We start from the raw sequence: 15,313 nt of genomic DNA, 5'->3' as shown, positions 1-15,313 counted from the left end.
TATATATATAGATATACATATATCTATACAAAATATATACATCATAAAAAAACAATTAATAATAATAATAAATAAATTATTTAATTGTATTACAACGTGGCCGACGTGGCTCGTATAATTATACAGCCGCAACATGATTCAAACGCGAGTCATCCGGATGATGTTGGAGGTAGATACGTATTTCGCTCACGTATCGCGGTCTATTAGTTAATTATCCGACGCGACATAGGCTATCTTGATAGGACGCTGCGGCCGGATGCATCTCGCACCGTACAATCTGCCACGTAACGAGAGCCAGTCCGCCTGCGTGCACGCTGCCTCGCGAATTGCAGAATTCAACGAACGCCCAGCCCGCTGCTGTCGACAAACAACAAACAGGAAATTATACGATACTGGCGTGCGCGAAGGCACGCGCGAATTCGCATGCGCGATTTTAATTTGGCCTAACCACCTGGCGAACGAGACGGGAATAGTAAGTAAAATATGTTTGACTTGTCAAATTGAATTATGCATTGACGTACTGATCAAAGTTTTTAAAATAACTCTTTTGTTTCTATTAAAAATGTAACTTATAATATAAGGTCTGAATATATTAACGAAGCAACGTTCTCCTCGGATGCATAATAATAAATAATTTAATTCCATTTATAATTATGAACAATTTAGATTCCTTCTGTTTAAAACCTTCAGATCTGATTTTATTGGAACCAATTGTTAAAAAAATTTTTTTAATTCAATTCATGCGCAAATATTAAATATTAATTCATACTAAATAATTTTTTTCATAATTTTGACTATTTTTCCAATAAATACTTCAGATAATAATTTCAACAAATAACTCTTCAAATTTGACGTGAATTGCAATGTACGCAGTGTGAAAAAATTAAACAATTTAAATTAAAGAAATTAAGGCTATTTTAGAAATCAACACTGTTATTAGTGTTAAGCATTATTACAAAAACTAAGCATTATTACGTCATATTAAATATATTTTCTGTAATAATACTTAGTGCGTTAATTCCACTAGTCCTAATTTCTTCACTGTGTGAATTGTTAATTTAATTTAATTAATTTTTAATTACTTTTAAGCGGATTTTTTAAATTTGTTAATATTTTAATTTATGTGTCGTCAAAATATATGAAAATAGTAGAAAAGATAAAGTTCCAGCGTATTACTACATATGTTTCATAATGTTTTTATAAAGCAGCTTTTCCGTTATATATATATATATTTATATATATATATATATATATATTTACGTTGTTATCGTCACACTGCTGCAATAACGCATCCTTGTCTTGTGTGATTGTATTTCTTTAGAAGAAGAGTCCGTGTTCGATTTCGTTGAAGAATATACCGGAATTTTCTCTACGTTCTTGCGATTCATAGTGACATTCTTTGATAACGCACCGCATCGATCATGAATGCATAAAAACTTCTTGAACCGATCTCGTAATCGAACAGAGAGGAATCTTGCTATTTTTTACATTACTAAAACGAGGGAAAGCGAATAACTATACGCTGATATGAGAATCTTCTTCCAATGCGACATCGTGAGAGCGAAAAAACTCGATCTTTTATTCAGTTTATTCCATTGCGAGAGAAACGAACGGAAATATGAAGGAATCTTGCACCACGCGTTTCATATCTGCGATGAGGAGGTAACAGGAGGGAACAGGCTGAGGCAAGTTGGATAATTGGGAGAAAGATGGTAATTAAAATGTTTACCACCACGCTAAAGCGAGCTCCATTTTATTCTTTGCGATTACGGCCGATTAAAATTAAAAGTTGGCTTAGCATTCGTGAAGTGAATTCGATGACTTTGTTCTCTCGTGAATCGTAATATAATAATTTCGAGATCTTTCGTCTTATATAATAGAGTACGTATTATCGAGATATATTAGAAAGCAGTAATATTTTAAATTGCCGGAACTCTTTCAATTTGCGTTATACTTATACATATACAAGTAATCAGTATAAAAACTCAACTGCACCGTACCAAGTTCATTTCTCCATTTGCCATTCACATCTCACCAGGTATTTCCATTCATGCTCCAATTTTTTTCATCGTCCTAAGTACCGAATTACATTAATTCACTTGTGCTAATTAAAGTCAATATTGCGAAGTTTCATATTAAACAATTGGTACGAAACAGCCATTTCATCGCGGGTCGAAAAAGTTTCCGTTCCTGTCGAGGTCGTGCTTGGAGAAAGATGTATGGCAGAAATAGCGCGAACGAACGAGCAATCGATTCTCGAACTTCTTCCCACCAGAAGCGGAAAGAAACGAATCAAGACGGTGCTCTTCTTACTTCCCTGCCAGTCGCCGACTCGAGGAGCTTTCGGAAATTATTCAACCCTCTCTTTCACCCGTCTCTTCTCTCTCTCTCTCTCTCTCTCTCTCTCTCTCTCTCTCTCTCTCTTAGCGGACTCTCGTACTCGGTGCCGGAAAGCGTACCGTATTAACATAAAGCGGATTCAATATCTGGGGATAAGAACTTAATTTAAATCCCCGGAATATCTTAAGGAATACAATATCGGATCACTCGGCGAGAAGGGCCAGAAACGTCTCTGCGCGGTCCGTCCGATGTCACTCTTCTTCGGACTTCTCGAAGGATACTTGGTATGGATATAAATCAAGTTACCTCGTTAGGTCATTGTCGCTGAATTGGATTTGTCGTGGGAGCTGACTGGTGATTAACTGTGGCGTTTACCGAGATGAGCGCACAGCTAGCTAACGTCTCGCATCTGCGAATCCGACCTAGCGCGATGCATTCCGTGTGCTTGGACGACAGAGGATTACGCCACCGACATTATTATTTTGTTTAAAAAACGTGGCTAACAAGCGTACGGACGCGTCCTTGCCCGCAAGCTTATCTGTAAACAAAGTGTACCATAAAAAGGATGATATTTTATCAAACGCGTTTAGCAAAGCACTAGTACTTCGTAGTGTCGCATTTTTACTGCAAAGAGAAAAAGAGTTGTTTTTAAATAAAACATTGTGTGAGCTTTTATTAACCTAATGGCTGGATTTTAAATTGGTCTACGCATTTACTTCGAGAATCGATGCAATCGTAGGTGGTGCACGTAGACTATTGTTGTAAAGTCGGTAAGATAAGTGACAGCATAGGCAATCACTGAATGATTGCCTGAAAATACTGTATTATCCTTGTCAAATAACTCAGAGAGATAAACGCGCTAAAATCGAGGCAGGGAGATTCAATATATCATAAACATAAAAGAACTCATAGAGCTGCAAATATTGGTGGCATCGATAAGGGTATGAGGGAATAACAATAGATATAAGTAATCGAAGCTCAAAGCAAAATGCCTCGAGACAAAACTATGCCAATCAAATGATCTCGCAATAAAAGAATCGCTTACTATATTTGATTCGATTTTAAATAGAATGCATTGTTTAAAAAGTAATTGAAATTCTGCAAACGAGTTCTCGAACTTCTCGATCGTTAACGTTTAAACTTCATTTTAAACATATCTCACTAGAATTCATTGGAACTCACTGAAACGAAATTTTATTTTATTTTACCTTTATTTATGTTAACTGGAGGAAGGTATCTTGTAAATAACATTGAGTACATTCTAGTTTACGTAAAAAATTGATTAAACTGATTAAATTGTATAAAAAAAGTAGCTTTCTTTTTAACGAATTATAATTAATAGAACGCTGCATGGAATACCTTCCTTTCATTTCAGAGAAAATTGCTATGATTAAAGATTCTGTGATTGTTAGTGAGTATCGTCAGAATTCGATCTCTGCCAACTCGGCCGTTTATATTGTTCCCTGATATTCAATTACAAGATTGCAAACTCTCGTAAGAGAAGTTAAAGGAAGTTTTAATGGTTTGTAATGCCGACGAGGTTTCAAGTCAAAGATCAGACATGGTTGGCAATCAAATTTTCAGTTAGCCTGGACATACAATGCGCAGCTAAATATTGCTCATGTTTGCCAAGAACAAAAACTTCAATGATCGATATTCAATTCGTTGTTGGTAAAATAATTTCAATTCCGCTCAAATAGAAAAACGCGAATGCGATTTCGCACAATGCATAAATTAAATCATACAATTTCTGATACTTGTTCGCATATACGACTAACGGTATCTTCTTTTCTGCATGAATCTTCTTTTTTGCATGAAGCTAAACCGCAAACTTGTTATCTGAATCGCTGACTGTCGTCGCGATTATAACTGCTGAAGTTTGCAGGACCATTGAGTGATACAATCGCGTAACGATCGTGATCGTTGCAAGTCGTACACAAGTTCTACATTGTTTGGACTAGGCGAATAGTCACTTGTATGTACCACCAATTGCAGCTTCTCCATATAATTTCGACCGTGACTGGAATCACGTAGCTCGGAATTCCCAACAGCGAAACGTTTTAATTGCGTAGAGGGAGAAATAGCCCGCGAGTATAGTGGCAACAGAGTTGAAAGGTCGCAACATCCGCGTGATGTACAATGAAAATGGATATGTGCACTGCGGAATTTCCATAGTTGTTAATTTGTTAATCCATCATAATTTGTTTGATTCAAATGAACCGTCTCTCGCACGATAGTTAATTACATACCAACAAGAATTTCTTAATACAATTTTGTTTTTACACTTGTGACGCTTATTATTAAAAATGAGGTTGCACTCGGTTACTTGAGAAAATATATGCAAATGCATATACTTTCTTGGGAGGAAGAAAGATTTTAAGTCTTGCAAATTGAATCGGACCAGTTCAGTGGTCACAGTCCATCACGAGTCAGACATGGCGGATAATGGAGTGCCACAGCTACTGTCAGTCCACATTTCAATACCGCATTCATGGTCTTATGGGCAATGCTTATATAAATAGCATTCATCAAACTTTCCGATACTTATTAAGTATTGAAGTTGTCGTTGCGGAGCTGCGGAAAGTCTGCCATTGCGAATTGCGACGCATTGCTCAATCGACAATAACAGTGAGAGAAAAAGCCGTGCAGCGGGAAAAATCTCGAACGCGTGCAAAAGAGGGAACGGAGCGCGATCGGCTTGGAGACCGCGGCTTTGATAGATGCCACAGGAAAGAGAGAAAGAAGGCGTCGGAGTTCGGAAGACGAGTGGGAAAAGAGGAGAGCGTATACGTGCGAGGGAAATAGTGGAGATTCCGCGGTTTTCGAGTATGCGGGCGAGAAACGAAAGAGAAAATAAGAGTAAAAAGGAAGCGAATTATTGGTCGACATGGAGAAAAACGAAGGATGCTGTAGAAGCGACGAAGGGGAGAGAGGAAAATGATAGGAAGGCAGACAGCTGCGGAGAGACTGAGAGGACAAAAATAACGATGAAGAGAGAGGGGTGAGAGGAGCGGACGAGATAGAAGAAGAAGTAGAGAAGAGAGAAGATAAAAAGGACAGAGAGGAAGTGGAAGAGAGAAGGAAGAGGAGATGAGAGGAACGATGCTGAAGGGCGAGAAGTACAGCACGGGTTGCAGCACGAGTAACGAAGAGAGGGAATCGATGTGAGTGTGAGACACTGGTGGGGAAGCACCAATCAATAGACGCGCGGCGGCGCTCCACCTGTCAACGCGCGGAGATAAACATAGGTACCTTTAAAACGATATTTAAAGGCACTCGGTGTATCAGCGTATAATGCGTCAGTGCGTATGCCTACGCATGAAAGTTACGTGGAGAGAAATATTGTCGAAATAATCGGGAACTCAAAAATTCTTGCCTTTTATTATATTATCCCGTCCTACGCCTCGTTGTCCTCGTACGCCATTCGCCAACAGAGACAAACGAAATCTGTCCGAGTATTATATCGTTAGGGATACGTAGACCCGCCTTGTATTATCACGAACTGCAGATGTTCTACATACGTGTAAAGATACTTGAAATATTTAAACGAAGCCTTTTTGCATGCCCGATATGCATTAACGTGCGCCTTCACAGAAGAAACTAATAGTCTCATATTTTGCATATAAAACGATTCCGTTGAGGAAATCGAGTTTAGCGGTTGGTATTTCGATTTTACAACAAACGGCAATATTCATCGTTTAATTATACGGTTGCGATCTAAATTAATCTGGCGGCTCTCGTCGGCCGGTAATAAGAATACTACTGGCTGTAATAAGCGCGCTGCACGTAGTGATTTACCGCCCAAGTTTTGTACGTTGTATTTAAGGGAAAGCCAATATATTCACCGAGTTTGCTAGGATGCATCATAAATACCTATATCATAGTGATATAGGTTTATCGCTAAAACTCGTCAAACTTCCAACTGTTGCCGACGTAACAAGGGTGTGCATTTTTAATCTAGAAGTTGCGCGACGTTATTCTTTTCAATTTAGCATGTTGCGTATCAGATACTACTCATCTGCACCAGATTCGCAAAATACTTGAATTGGAGCATAAATTTAACGTAACGCTACTTGTTTAATTGCGATTATTTCGTAGTCGGCAAAATTTTTGCTGCGCGCGAATTTTCACCGCTTTTGACACAGTAAACGAAGAGCCGGTTAATTAATATTAGCTTAATGCGATGCTGGCGGTAACGCGGCTTTGCGGATTTTATTGTAATTACAATCCAGTTACACGGATGTATTTTCGCTGACGCCGATTTTTGTCTTGATTAGCGGAACGGTCGGCTCGCGATGTAAAACAATTTTAATATCGACAAAGATATTCAGCAAATATCGGCGTCGATGTATTTGTGGAAAGGATGAGCACGAGAAAACGAGCGAAAGAATGTATTATACACAGCATGAGATCGAATTCCTGCTCGTTCCCCTTCTCTCTCTTTCTCGCTCTTTCAAGTATTTTAATCAAATGATATTAGCGAAGCGTCTGGTATCACGCTGACCATATCACACGATGAACGTCTTTCAGTTTAATCTCCTGTCTCGCTTGGACAGCATAAAACCGCTTCAAAGGCGTAATCGCCTACACTGTATGCTAATTATTAAGCACATGTGTGCAATAATAATCTCCTTTTATCGCCGTCCCGATAATTTCATGCGCGATAGTTTAAATATCGTCAAATTCAAGGGATAAGAATTCCGTTAGAGGTAAACCGCGAATTAAGGGTGGAAGCAAATTATAAGCGGGATATTCTAGGATATCAATTACGAGAAATTAGCGATGCTATTGTGGTATAATCGTACTGTGTCGTCCGAATTACAATGGGATTCTTTCTGTGGCGGTTTCCCGTGTGTGTAGCGAGCATAATGGCTCAGATTGCCGCGCGTATCTCGTCCGTGGATTTCTGTACGTTCAGTGAGATAATAAAATTATGCGCCTCGTAAAACGACGGCCCGCCTCGTGTCTTGATACGTGCACGTCCTTTAAAATGTTCACAAGATTATACACAGATTCAACGAGATACAAAAATATACGAAGTATTCGGGAAACCAGTATTCAGTATTTAATAATGACAATTTCATTTGGAATACTACTGTACCATGATTTTAATTTATCTATATTGAAAAAGGACGATTAATATAAAATAGTATTCAGTTTCAGTGAATATTATCTGCTGTCTCTTCATCATCTCGTTCACTGTCAAATCTATAGTGTTAAATTTAAATCGTCACTGCTCCTACTCTATAAATCGTTATTTTATTATAACAAGGAAGTTAAACAATTTAAATTGAGTTAAATTTGACACTATAAATTTAATAGCGTATTTTCAGTAGTTGTATTTTTCAAATCTGATGCACGCACTTTTATAAAGCATAAACAAATAGATTAAACCGATTATGTTAATAATTTTCGACTAATACAAATTATTTAACAATCTAATATCTCATAACTATATTTAACACAAATAGTTATTTTAACAATCATGAATATAATGAATGAAGAACAAAAACGTTTATTGTATGCGCATTTAATGGTGTAATTTTGAGAAGGAGATTGAGGGGAGAATGATTCTTTGTCCAGCGCATTGTGCACCGTGTACAATGCCGAAGAGTTAATAACTGTATGGATTATGTGTAAAGCAATATCTCTGTGTTCGTCCTGTAAAGTATGAAATCACGTCCTGCGACATTGTGCGGCACGATATCCTGTCCACTTCCAGTTTACTGTCGGCCGGGATTCCGGGTGGATCGTAATACTACTTTGTTTTGAACTTCCCACCGATATTTCACGAGGCGCGGCGTGAACTGCGAAATTAGATGCTCTCATAAAAGCAAAAAAAAATCCACGTGTGACGGGCATACAGCCGGGCAGGCAGGCAGGCAAGCAGGCAGACAGGCGGAAGTAGAAAGAAATGAAACGGGAAAAGGTGCGCTATAATATCGTGTAACACTTCGGAGCGTATCTTATTCTCCGCGAAAAGTTCTCTCATTGCACAGGCGGGGAAAAACAGCTCCCGGGCACAGCGACGTTCGGCGTTACAACTTTGAAAGTCGTAACGAAAATTATTTCGATACAAGTTTGTCAATTCGCACGATTGCCCGTTCTTCGTCGCTCCTTTTCTGCATTCGCAACTAACTTGGAGAAGTGTATACATTTTATAAACGAAAATCCGCGTACTCGCAGACGAGCTTTTCCAACTAGATATTAATGGTAACGCCGGATGCTCGGAATAACGAAGACACAAAGTGCAGTATTCAGCGCTGACAGTTACTCGATTATACGACGCATACCGTGTTAGCGTATCATCGATCACTTCATCGACAGCAGCATCTGGAATATGCGATACATTTGACGTGAAATAAATAGCTTGATAAATGCGTGTAGCCATATTATTTTTACAGTGACGACGTCAATATTTTCATCGGGATCGCAAACATTTCCACGGGGCTCTGACTTTATGTCTGACTCAGATGTATATAATAATCGCATCAAGCATTATTAAGTTCAAGAAATAGACTCAGCAGGTTATCGAACATGTAATTGGTTTACGGTAAATTACATGACGACAGCATTAATATTGGTACATATTACCGACTATTAACGCCGAATGGAACGGTGTAATTACACGGACCTCGTTTGCAGTCGCTGCCTGAACAGACGCTGGCTTGTATCACTGCGCCGTATGTGAGCCGGTAGTAAACGGAGCGCCGCACGTCAGACATCCGATACAGGGTGTCGCGTCGGATTATCACATCCGATTTCACGACGGGCGGGATAATCGCGTTTCCTCGCGACATTTATTAAACTTGCAAATACTATCTCCTGAAATCTACATAACTAATTGTGTATCATTTTCCGCGGATATTTATATTTTATATAAAATGTCTTCTAATTTACCTTACTCACTTAAGATATTATTTTTAACAAATACAACTTTAACCTTTCATCTACAATATCTACATTATATCTTTTTTAATATATGCAAAATTTCACTCTCTTTTATTATCACTTTTGCTCGAATTTCAATTTTTATTAAATAAACATTTTTATTAAAAAAATCTATTTAATTTCTTTATATTTTTTAAAGCTTAAAAGCTTTAACTCTAAAGAGTGATATCTTATTCTTAAAAATTGACAATGGAGTCACTCCTTTTCAACACTGGCTCAATTATCACTGGAATTTTTGTCGCTCTTTAGAATTATATTCCATTTCAAAGATTTTAGAAAGAGAGATTTTAGAATAATAAAAAAAAACTTGGAGTTGAACAAAAAAGCTCAAACTGCAGATGGAGAGAGCAAAAAATATAATTACAAACAGAGAATCAATAATACTAATCTCTTTCTTTATTATTGCATACACGTGCATAATATTTAATTACATTATCTTCTGCTTACAGGTGCCATTTTTGAGCAAGGTACCGACGAAGTACAGAACGCCTTCAAATTCGCAATGATGAGCCACAACCAGAATATTACAACTCGCAAGTTTGAACTACAAGCCTTTGTGGATGTAATTAATACCGCGGATGCCTACAAGCTATCCCGCCTCAGTGAGTACGAATATATTTCTTCTGTGAAATTGTTATTCATCTCACGTATCATGCTGCGTGCAGCATTCTTCTTCAGGAATTGTAAATATTCACACGTCGACGGCATACCCGGGAGAAGAAAAACTAAATCATAGACATTCGCAGAGGCCGTTAAATATTTCATAGACATCCTCAAATGTCGATCGCGCGTTGCCTCGCACGCCCGCTAGTCGATTCGAAATCGAGTGAATCGAATTCCATCGCGAATATTCCTCCGGATTGTACCGACAATTTTTCATGACTACATTTAAAGTGTCTGAAATGTCCGTAGGAACATAGCGCGGAATTTCGTTTCTGTCTCCCGAGGGGTGGAAATCGATTTCGCGTTTTGTTCGCGATATCTGTACGGTGTCAGGCACGGTGACTTATCAACAATACTGAGGCGCGTACGTGCCGGAAGCGCGACATCTCCGCGCCATTGAATACACCGCAGCGGTCCGTGTCGGATATGAAATAAGTAACGTTTCATTTCTATAGCGTCGCAGATACTAATCTCGCTGCCTGGAAGGCGTAACGCTTCCATTTCCTATAGCGCTATGAGGCGCACGTGCGGACGATAGAGAACGCGATTGTTGCACTTGCACATGCTTGTTCTAAGAAAACGTACAGCAGACAAAGGTCGATCGATTAACACCGATACAGTTTCCTTGATTGCAGGAGTAACTCACGACCATAGAAATACTACTTCTTTCTCGCAATCCTTGTTAAAAATGCGAAAAAGTTTTCAAGATAAAGCGACTATTCGTGAGATCTCTTTCGATAATTCCGAAATTTTGCGGAATCTGATTTAGCCGGATTATCGAATTACAATTTCGTGATTAAACTCCGTTCAATCATGCGATTAAGTTAGTGGAATTGTCTCATTGTTATGTTACTACGTGATTCGACATTCGCTTGCTTTCAATGCTGCCATCCAGCACTCAATGGTATGAGAAGTTCCGGAATTATCCGAAGAGCCATTACATGTCACTTATCCTGATTTACACCAGAGCGTAGCAGGCGTGAATTTTCACGATAACAGTTATCATGCCTATAATGAAGATATAACGTACATTTTTCTTGCAGATATTTAATCTTTTCATCTTTTTAATATACTATTACTATTTAATTGTTTACATCAACTAAAAAATAATTATTACAATAAACAAAACATAATAATTTATATATAATTTTGATAAAAGTGAAAAGTGATTAAATCTTTTTTTTCTTTATACTTTTTTTTATTGATTACATATTTTGTTTTTCTTTAGAATTGATGTTTGTATTATCAACAATTCTTTCCTTTCGGAATTTATTAGTAGTTTCTCGCTTTGTCGCTTATCACATATATTCGAAATTTGAAAGAGCGATCAACCAGCTTACCCATGAATCGTTTGACGGCTTTTAACCAAGGAACAGTCCAATCGAGCTACATCGGTCTCCGGCTTTGAAGTCGATCAGAATCGTTTTAAACCGTAAATGGATAGAAGAACAAAGGATACTCGAATGCCAAAGATATCGGTGTCTCCTATCATCAACGAAATCGCAGTTATTGCACTATACTACAAAGAAATTTTACTATCATAAGATGATCCATTCAAATTTCGTTCAGAATTCGAACTATTTATTCTCTGATTAAGATTAAACAGATAAACTATAATATAATTTAGTAATAATAATGGTATTTGTTAATTAGTCGTTTTACACTAGCTATGCATTATGACTTATTCAATTTTTATGAGCAGAGAGACTACAAAAGATATCGTCAACATTAATTTATTAAATTTGTGTTTATAATAATTCAAATAGAATTAATTTATATAAATTCTTCATGTTTATGATTCATGTTTATGATGGCTTATAATATGAAATGTTGATAACCGTTGCAATTCTATAATTAATATATTGTATAATTCTATAATTAACTCAAGAATTCGTGAATAGAATTCATAGACAAGTTGATTCATCGTGGATTCGCGGTTCGTCGTAGCAATGCGAATATTTGGGCCAAGTCCAAGGGGCAGGGAGGCCGTGTTACGGTACTTAGCAAAGCTCCGTTAATTGTATTAACGTTGGTCGGTTCACCCGGATGAAGATCCTGTTATAATCCCACAGCTTTCTGCCCGGTAAATCTATTGCCACGTTGCGCTCCGCTTAATGTTTTGGTCCACTAAAGCAATATAAGCTGTTGGTAAAATAAGAAGAAAGAATTTAGTTTTAGCATTTTTCTCAGATTCTAATAATATTGTCGGCATTAACAGAGAGAGTCATATCTCTGCAGTTAATAATAAAATTTGCTTAATAATAAAATCCCAAAAATTTAATATGTTAATAAGTACGTTAATTACGTAAATAGTGAAATCTCAAAAATTTAAATACGTTAATTACGTAATAATATCTACAAAATAATGATATAATAATTAGGTTGCAGAAATTTAGGATTAATATATTGGAAATTTCTCCGATAGAATCCATGTGCATGCATCGCGACCAAAGAGATTTTACATTTCATACATTTGGTATTTCACTAGATGAATCGGTGGTTATTAATTATCCACTACGTATAGAATGAGTTACTGAATAGCAAATGTCATTGCAGAATAGAAGAAGATGAAAGGAGTTCTTTCGCGATGAGAAAAAGAGAAACAATTTATCATGTAGTATCATCGTAAAAGATCTCTTATTTTTTGCCTTTTTCATAACATTTATTCAATTTTAAACAGATTCGACGAAGGAGTGTAACTTTACCTAGGAAATAACAGACAAACGGCAAAAATCATTATGGAACTGGACTGTCTCCTTTTATCACGCGCAGGCACATATATTTTCATTTCAATACACTTCATTCATATTCGTCAGGCATTACGTATGAAGTCCGATAAAATAGAAAGGCGTCGAATAAAAGCAGGCACCATCAGAAAGACGGAATATTCCTGTTCTATATAAAATCGCTTTTTATCCGTCAATATAAACACAAGCACGAGAACATTAATGATTTCTTATTGTACGTACTGTACATAACGGGAACAGTATGAATATCAAATAACCGAGACGAATGCGCGGGTCAGATTTAAAAATGTGAAGGAAAAATATCATTATATAAATCTACTTCTCTCTCTTAATATTTTCAATAACCTTCTTTTTGACATTAGCACAGAAGTCGGCTTCTGACAGGTTCTCGGAAGGGTCGCTATCGAGAGAATCGAAAATTATTGCGGGCGTAGGAACGATGGCGACGAAACGCGGGTGGAGAAGTTTTTTCCGTTGAGAAATCACATGGTAGAACCGAGAATCCTGAGGGAGAGAATTTTCGCGGTGGTGTGGTACGCTCGTCTTAGCGGAACGTAATAGCCATCTATCAACTTTCGGTGCATATCGTATAATATCCTGCAAGATCCTTTGGCCTGCGGGGGCGGGAGGATGGAAAGAGAGAGAGGAGAGAGAATAACCTTCTCGCCACCCGCGTCCTCGTCCTTTCGCCATGGCCAGAGAGGGATGAACGTATATGGGGCGCCGGCGAGCCAACCAGCCAGCCAGGGCCGGCATAAATCTGCCGAGGGTTCCCGAGGGTATTTCCCGCCTTTTTTCCCTGTACCCTTCCGCGCACCTCGTTCGCCTTCGTCTCCTATTCCACGCTTTCGCGCCCTTCTTCTCGCATCCTGAACCAGACGCGAGATGAATCCCAGGGTTCTATTCCCGCGTGGTTTATTTCGAGGCAAACATCGGTCCGTCGTCGACAACGTAGGCGAAAATCGACGATGATTACAAATTTACAGTCTACATTTACGGGCAGCGGTGCTACATTGATTTACGTCATATTAATTTATGCGATAATAGAATAATAATTATGAATCAACCTGCCTACATTGAATTAGATTTTTATTTTGTGATATCGTGTGATCATGTTTGAAAATTAGTATCTCAATCATGATGATCAAATTCGGTACGCAGCACATTTCTCAGAATTCAATTATGTGTTACAAGATCTGTTATTGTTATGAGGTAGAACATACATTTATTTTAGTATTTGTTGTTTAATATCGCCTAAAATGTACAGGATGTGGAATAATAATCGGACGTGTATTGTGAGATAGTAATCTCGATGACTCGATGTATAACGTATCAAATTATCATTACATTGAATTCGTAGTGATTACGTTAAACATGTAAACCTATGTTATGTAAGCTTATAATTTTGTTTAGATAAACGTTAATCAGACATGTCTGATTAAATTCTATGGATCCATAAAACAAATCATTGAACTCATTCTTAAATCTAATTACATTTATATCCTGTCATTTTAAACTATTTTAACTATATTCTGTCGGTCTTAATATTGAAAAAGTATAAGGAAAAATGGAAGACATCTAAGGGGAAAGTTAAAGCCGACAATTATTTATCAATTAACAGAAGTCTTTATTTAAAAGCTCCAGTTTGATTTTAAACTGCAATAATTAACAGATAATTATCATATATTATTATATCTGTAAACTAAATTGTAAAATATAATTCCAAATAAAAGATAAAACTCTTGCCGTTTGAAATTACCTGTCGTCGTGCGAGGCAATTCCAAATTGATTTCGTTTTTTAAAAATATAATTTAAAAATATAATTTATAATTAAAATTTATATTAAGATATAAATTTTAATTAGCGCAGTTTAAAGCCAATATCTTTTGAATAAAGGTTTCTATAATTGATCAATGATTATCGGGTCTATTTAACTTTTTCCTCAGCTATTTGCAATTTCTCTCATTCTCCCCTATATCAAAATTATCAGAAAATATAATGATAGTTACATATATATTTACATTACAACGTGCATCTATAGTATAGTACCTTAATGTACACTAAATGTATATCGGACTATTATGCGAAAAATGGAAGATTATCACTATTCTAATATACTGCAATAGTATCATTCACGTGCAAAATTTTCCCACTCTCCTCTACAATTAAAAAAATATATTCTACGATTTTCGTAATAATATTCTATATATTTGTCTTGTTTCTTTTGGACGTGACTTGAAAATATTCGATCTTTTTATTATATAAATCAAACACGAGATAAACTCCCGCGATTATATACCCGCATAGCAAATCCAAATGCAAACATTGGCTTGCGCGGACATGAGTGACAAGGACGAAAGATAACGATGGTTACAATGTTTACACATACGCCAACGCAAACACAAGTCATGTGTTATCGTTCTAATTAAAATGTAATTTAAGTAATTACCACAAACGATATTTACGTTATCTATTAAATGGGAAACGAAATTACGTTTAATGAATTTTATCACTTCACAAATATTCTTTTATTTTTATAAAAGCATTTAAAAATTTTTAGATAAATAATATGTGATAATTATATTATATATATATATATAATTATATATATA

At 36.8% G+C, this 15,313-nt stretch overlaps 1 protein-coding gene across 1 annotated transcript in view; it reads left to right on the top strand.

Moving 5' to 3' along the window:
• The window catches only part of LOC108687709 (glutamate receptor 1), a 224,458-nt gene that overhangs the window by 108,608 nt on the left and 100,537 nt on the right, over positions 1–15,313 (top strand). The window contains exon 2 of the mRNA XM_018193628.1: positions 9,741–9,893. Coding sequence (XP_018049117.1) covers positions 9,794–9,893 — 100 coding nt within the window. The 5' untranslated portion in view covers positions 9,741–9,793. The remainder of the gene's footprint in view (positions 1–9,740; positions 9,894–15,313) is intronic.

The sequence above is a fragment of the Atta colombica genome, unplaced genomic scaffold (genome assembly GCF_001594045.1).
Source record: "Atta colombica isolate Treedump-2 unplaced genomic scaffold, Acol1.0 scaffold210, whole genome shotgun sequence".
Taxonomy (NCBI): domain Eukaryota; kingdom Metazoa; phylum Arthropoda; class Insecta; order Hymenoptera; family Formicidae; genus Atta; species Atta colombica.
The sequence above is the reverse complement of the archived record's forward strand: the minus strand, read 5'-3'. Positions and strand labels throughout refer to the sequence as shown.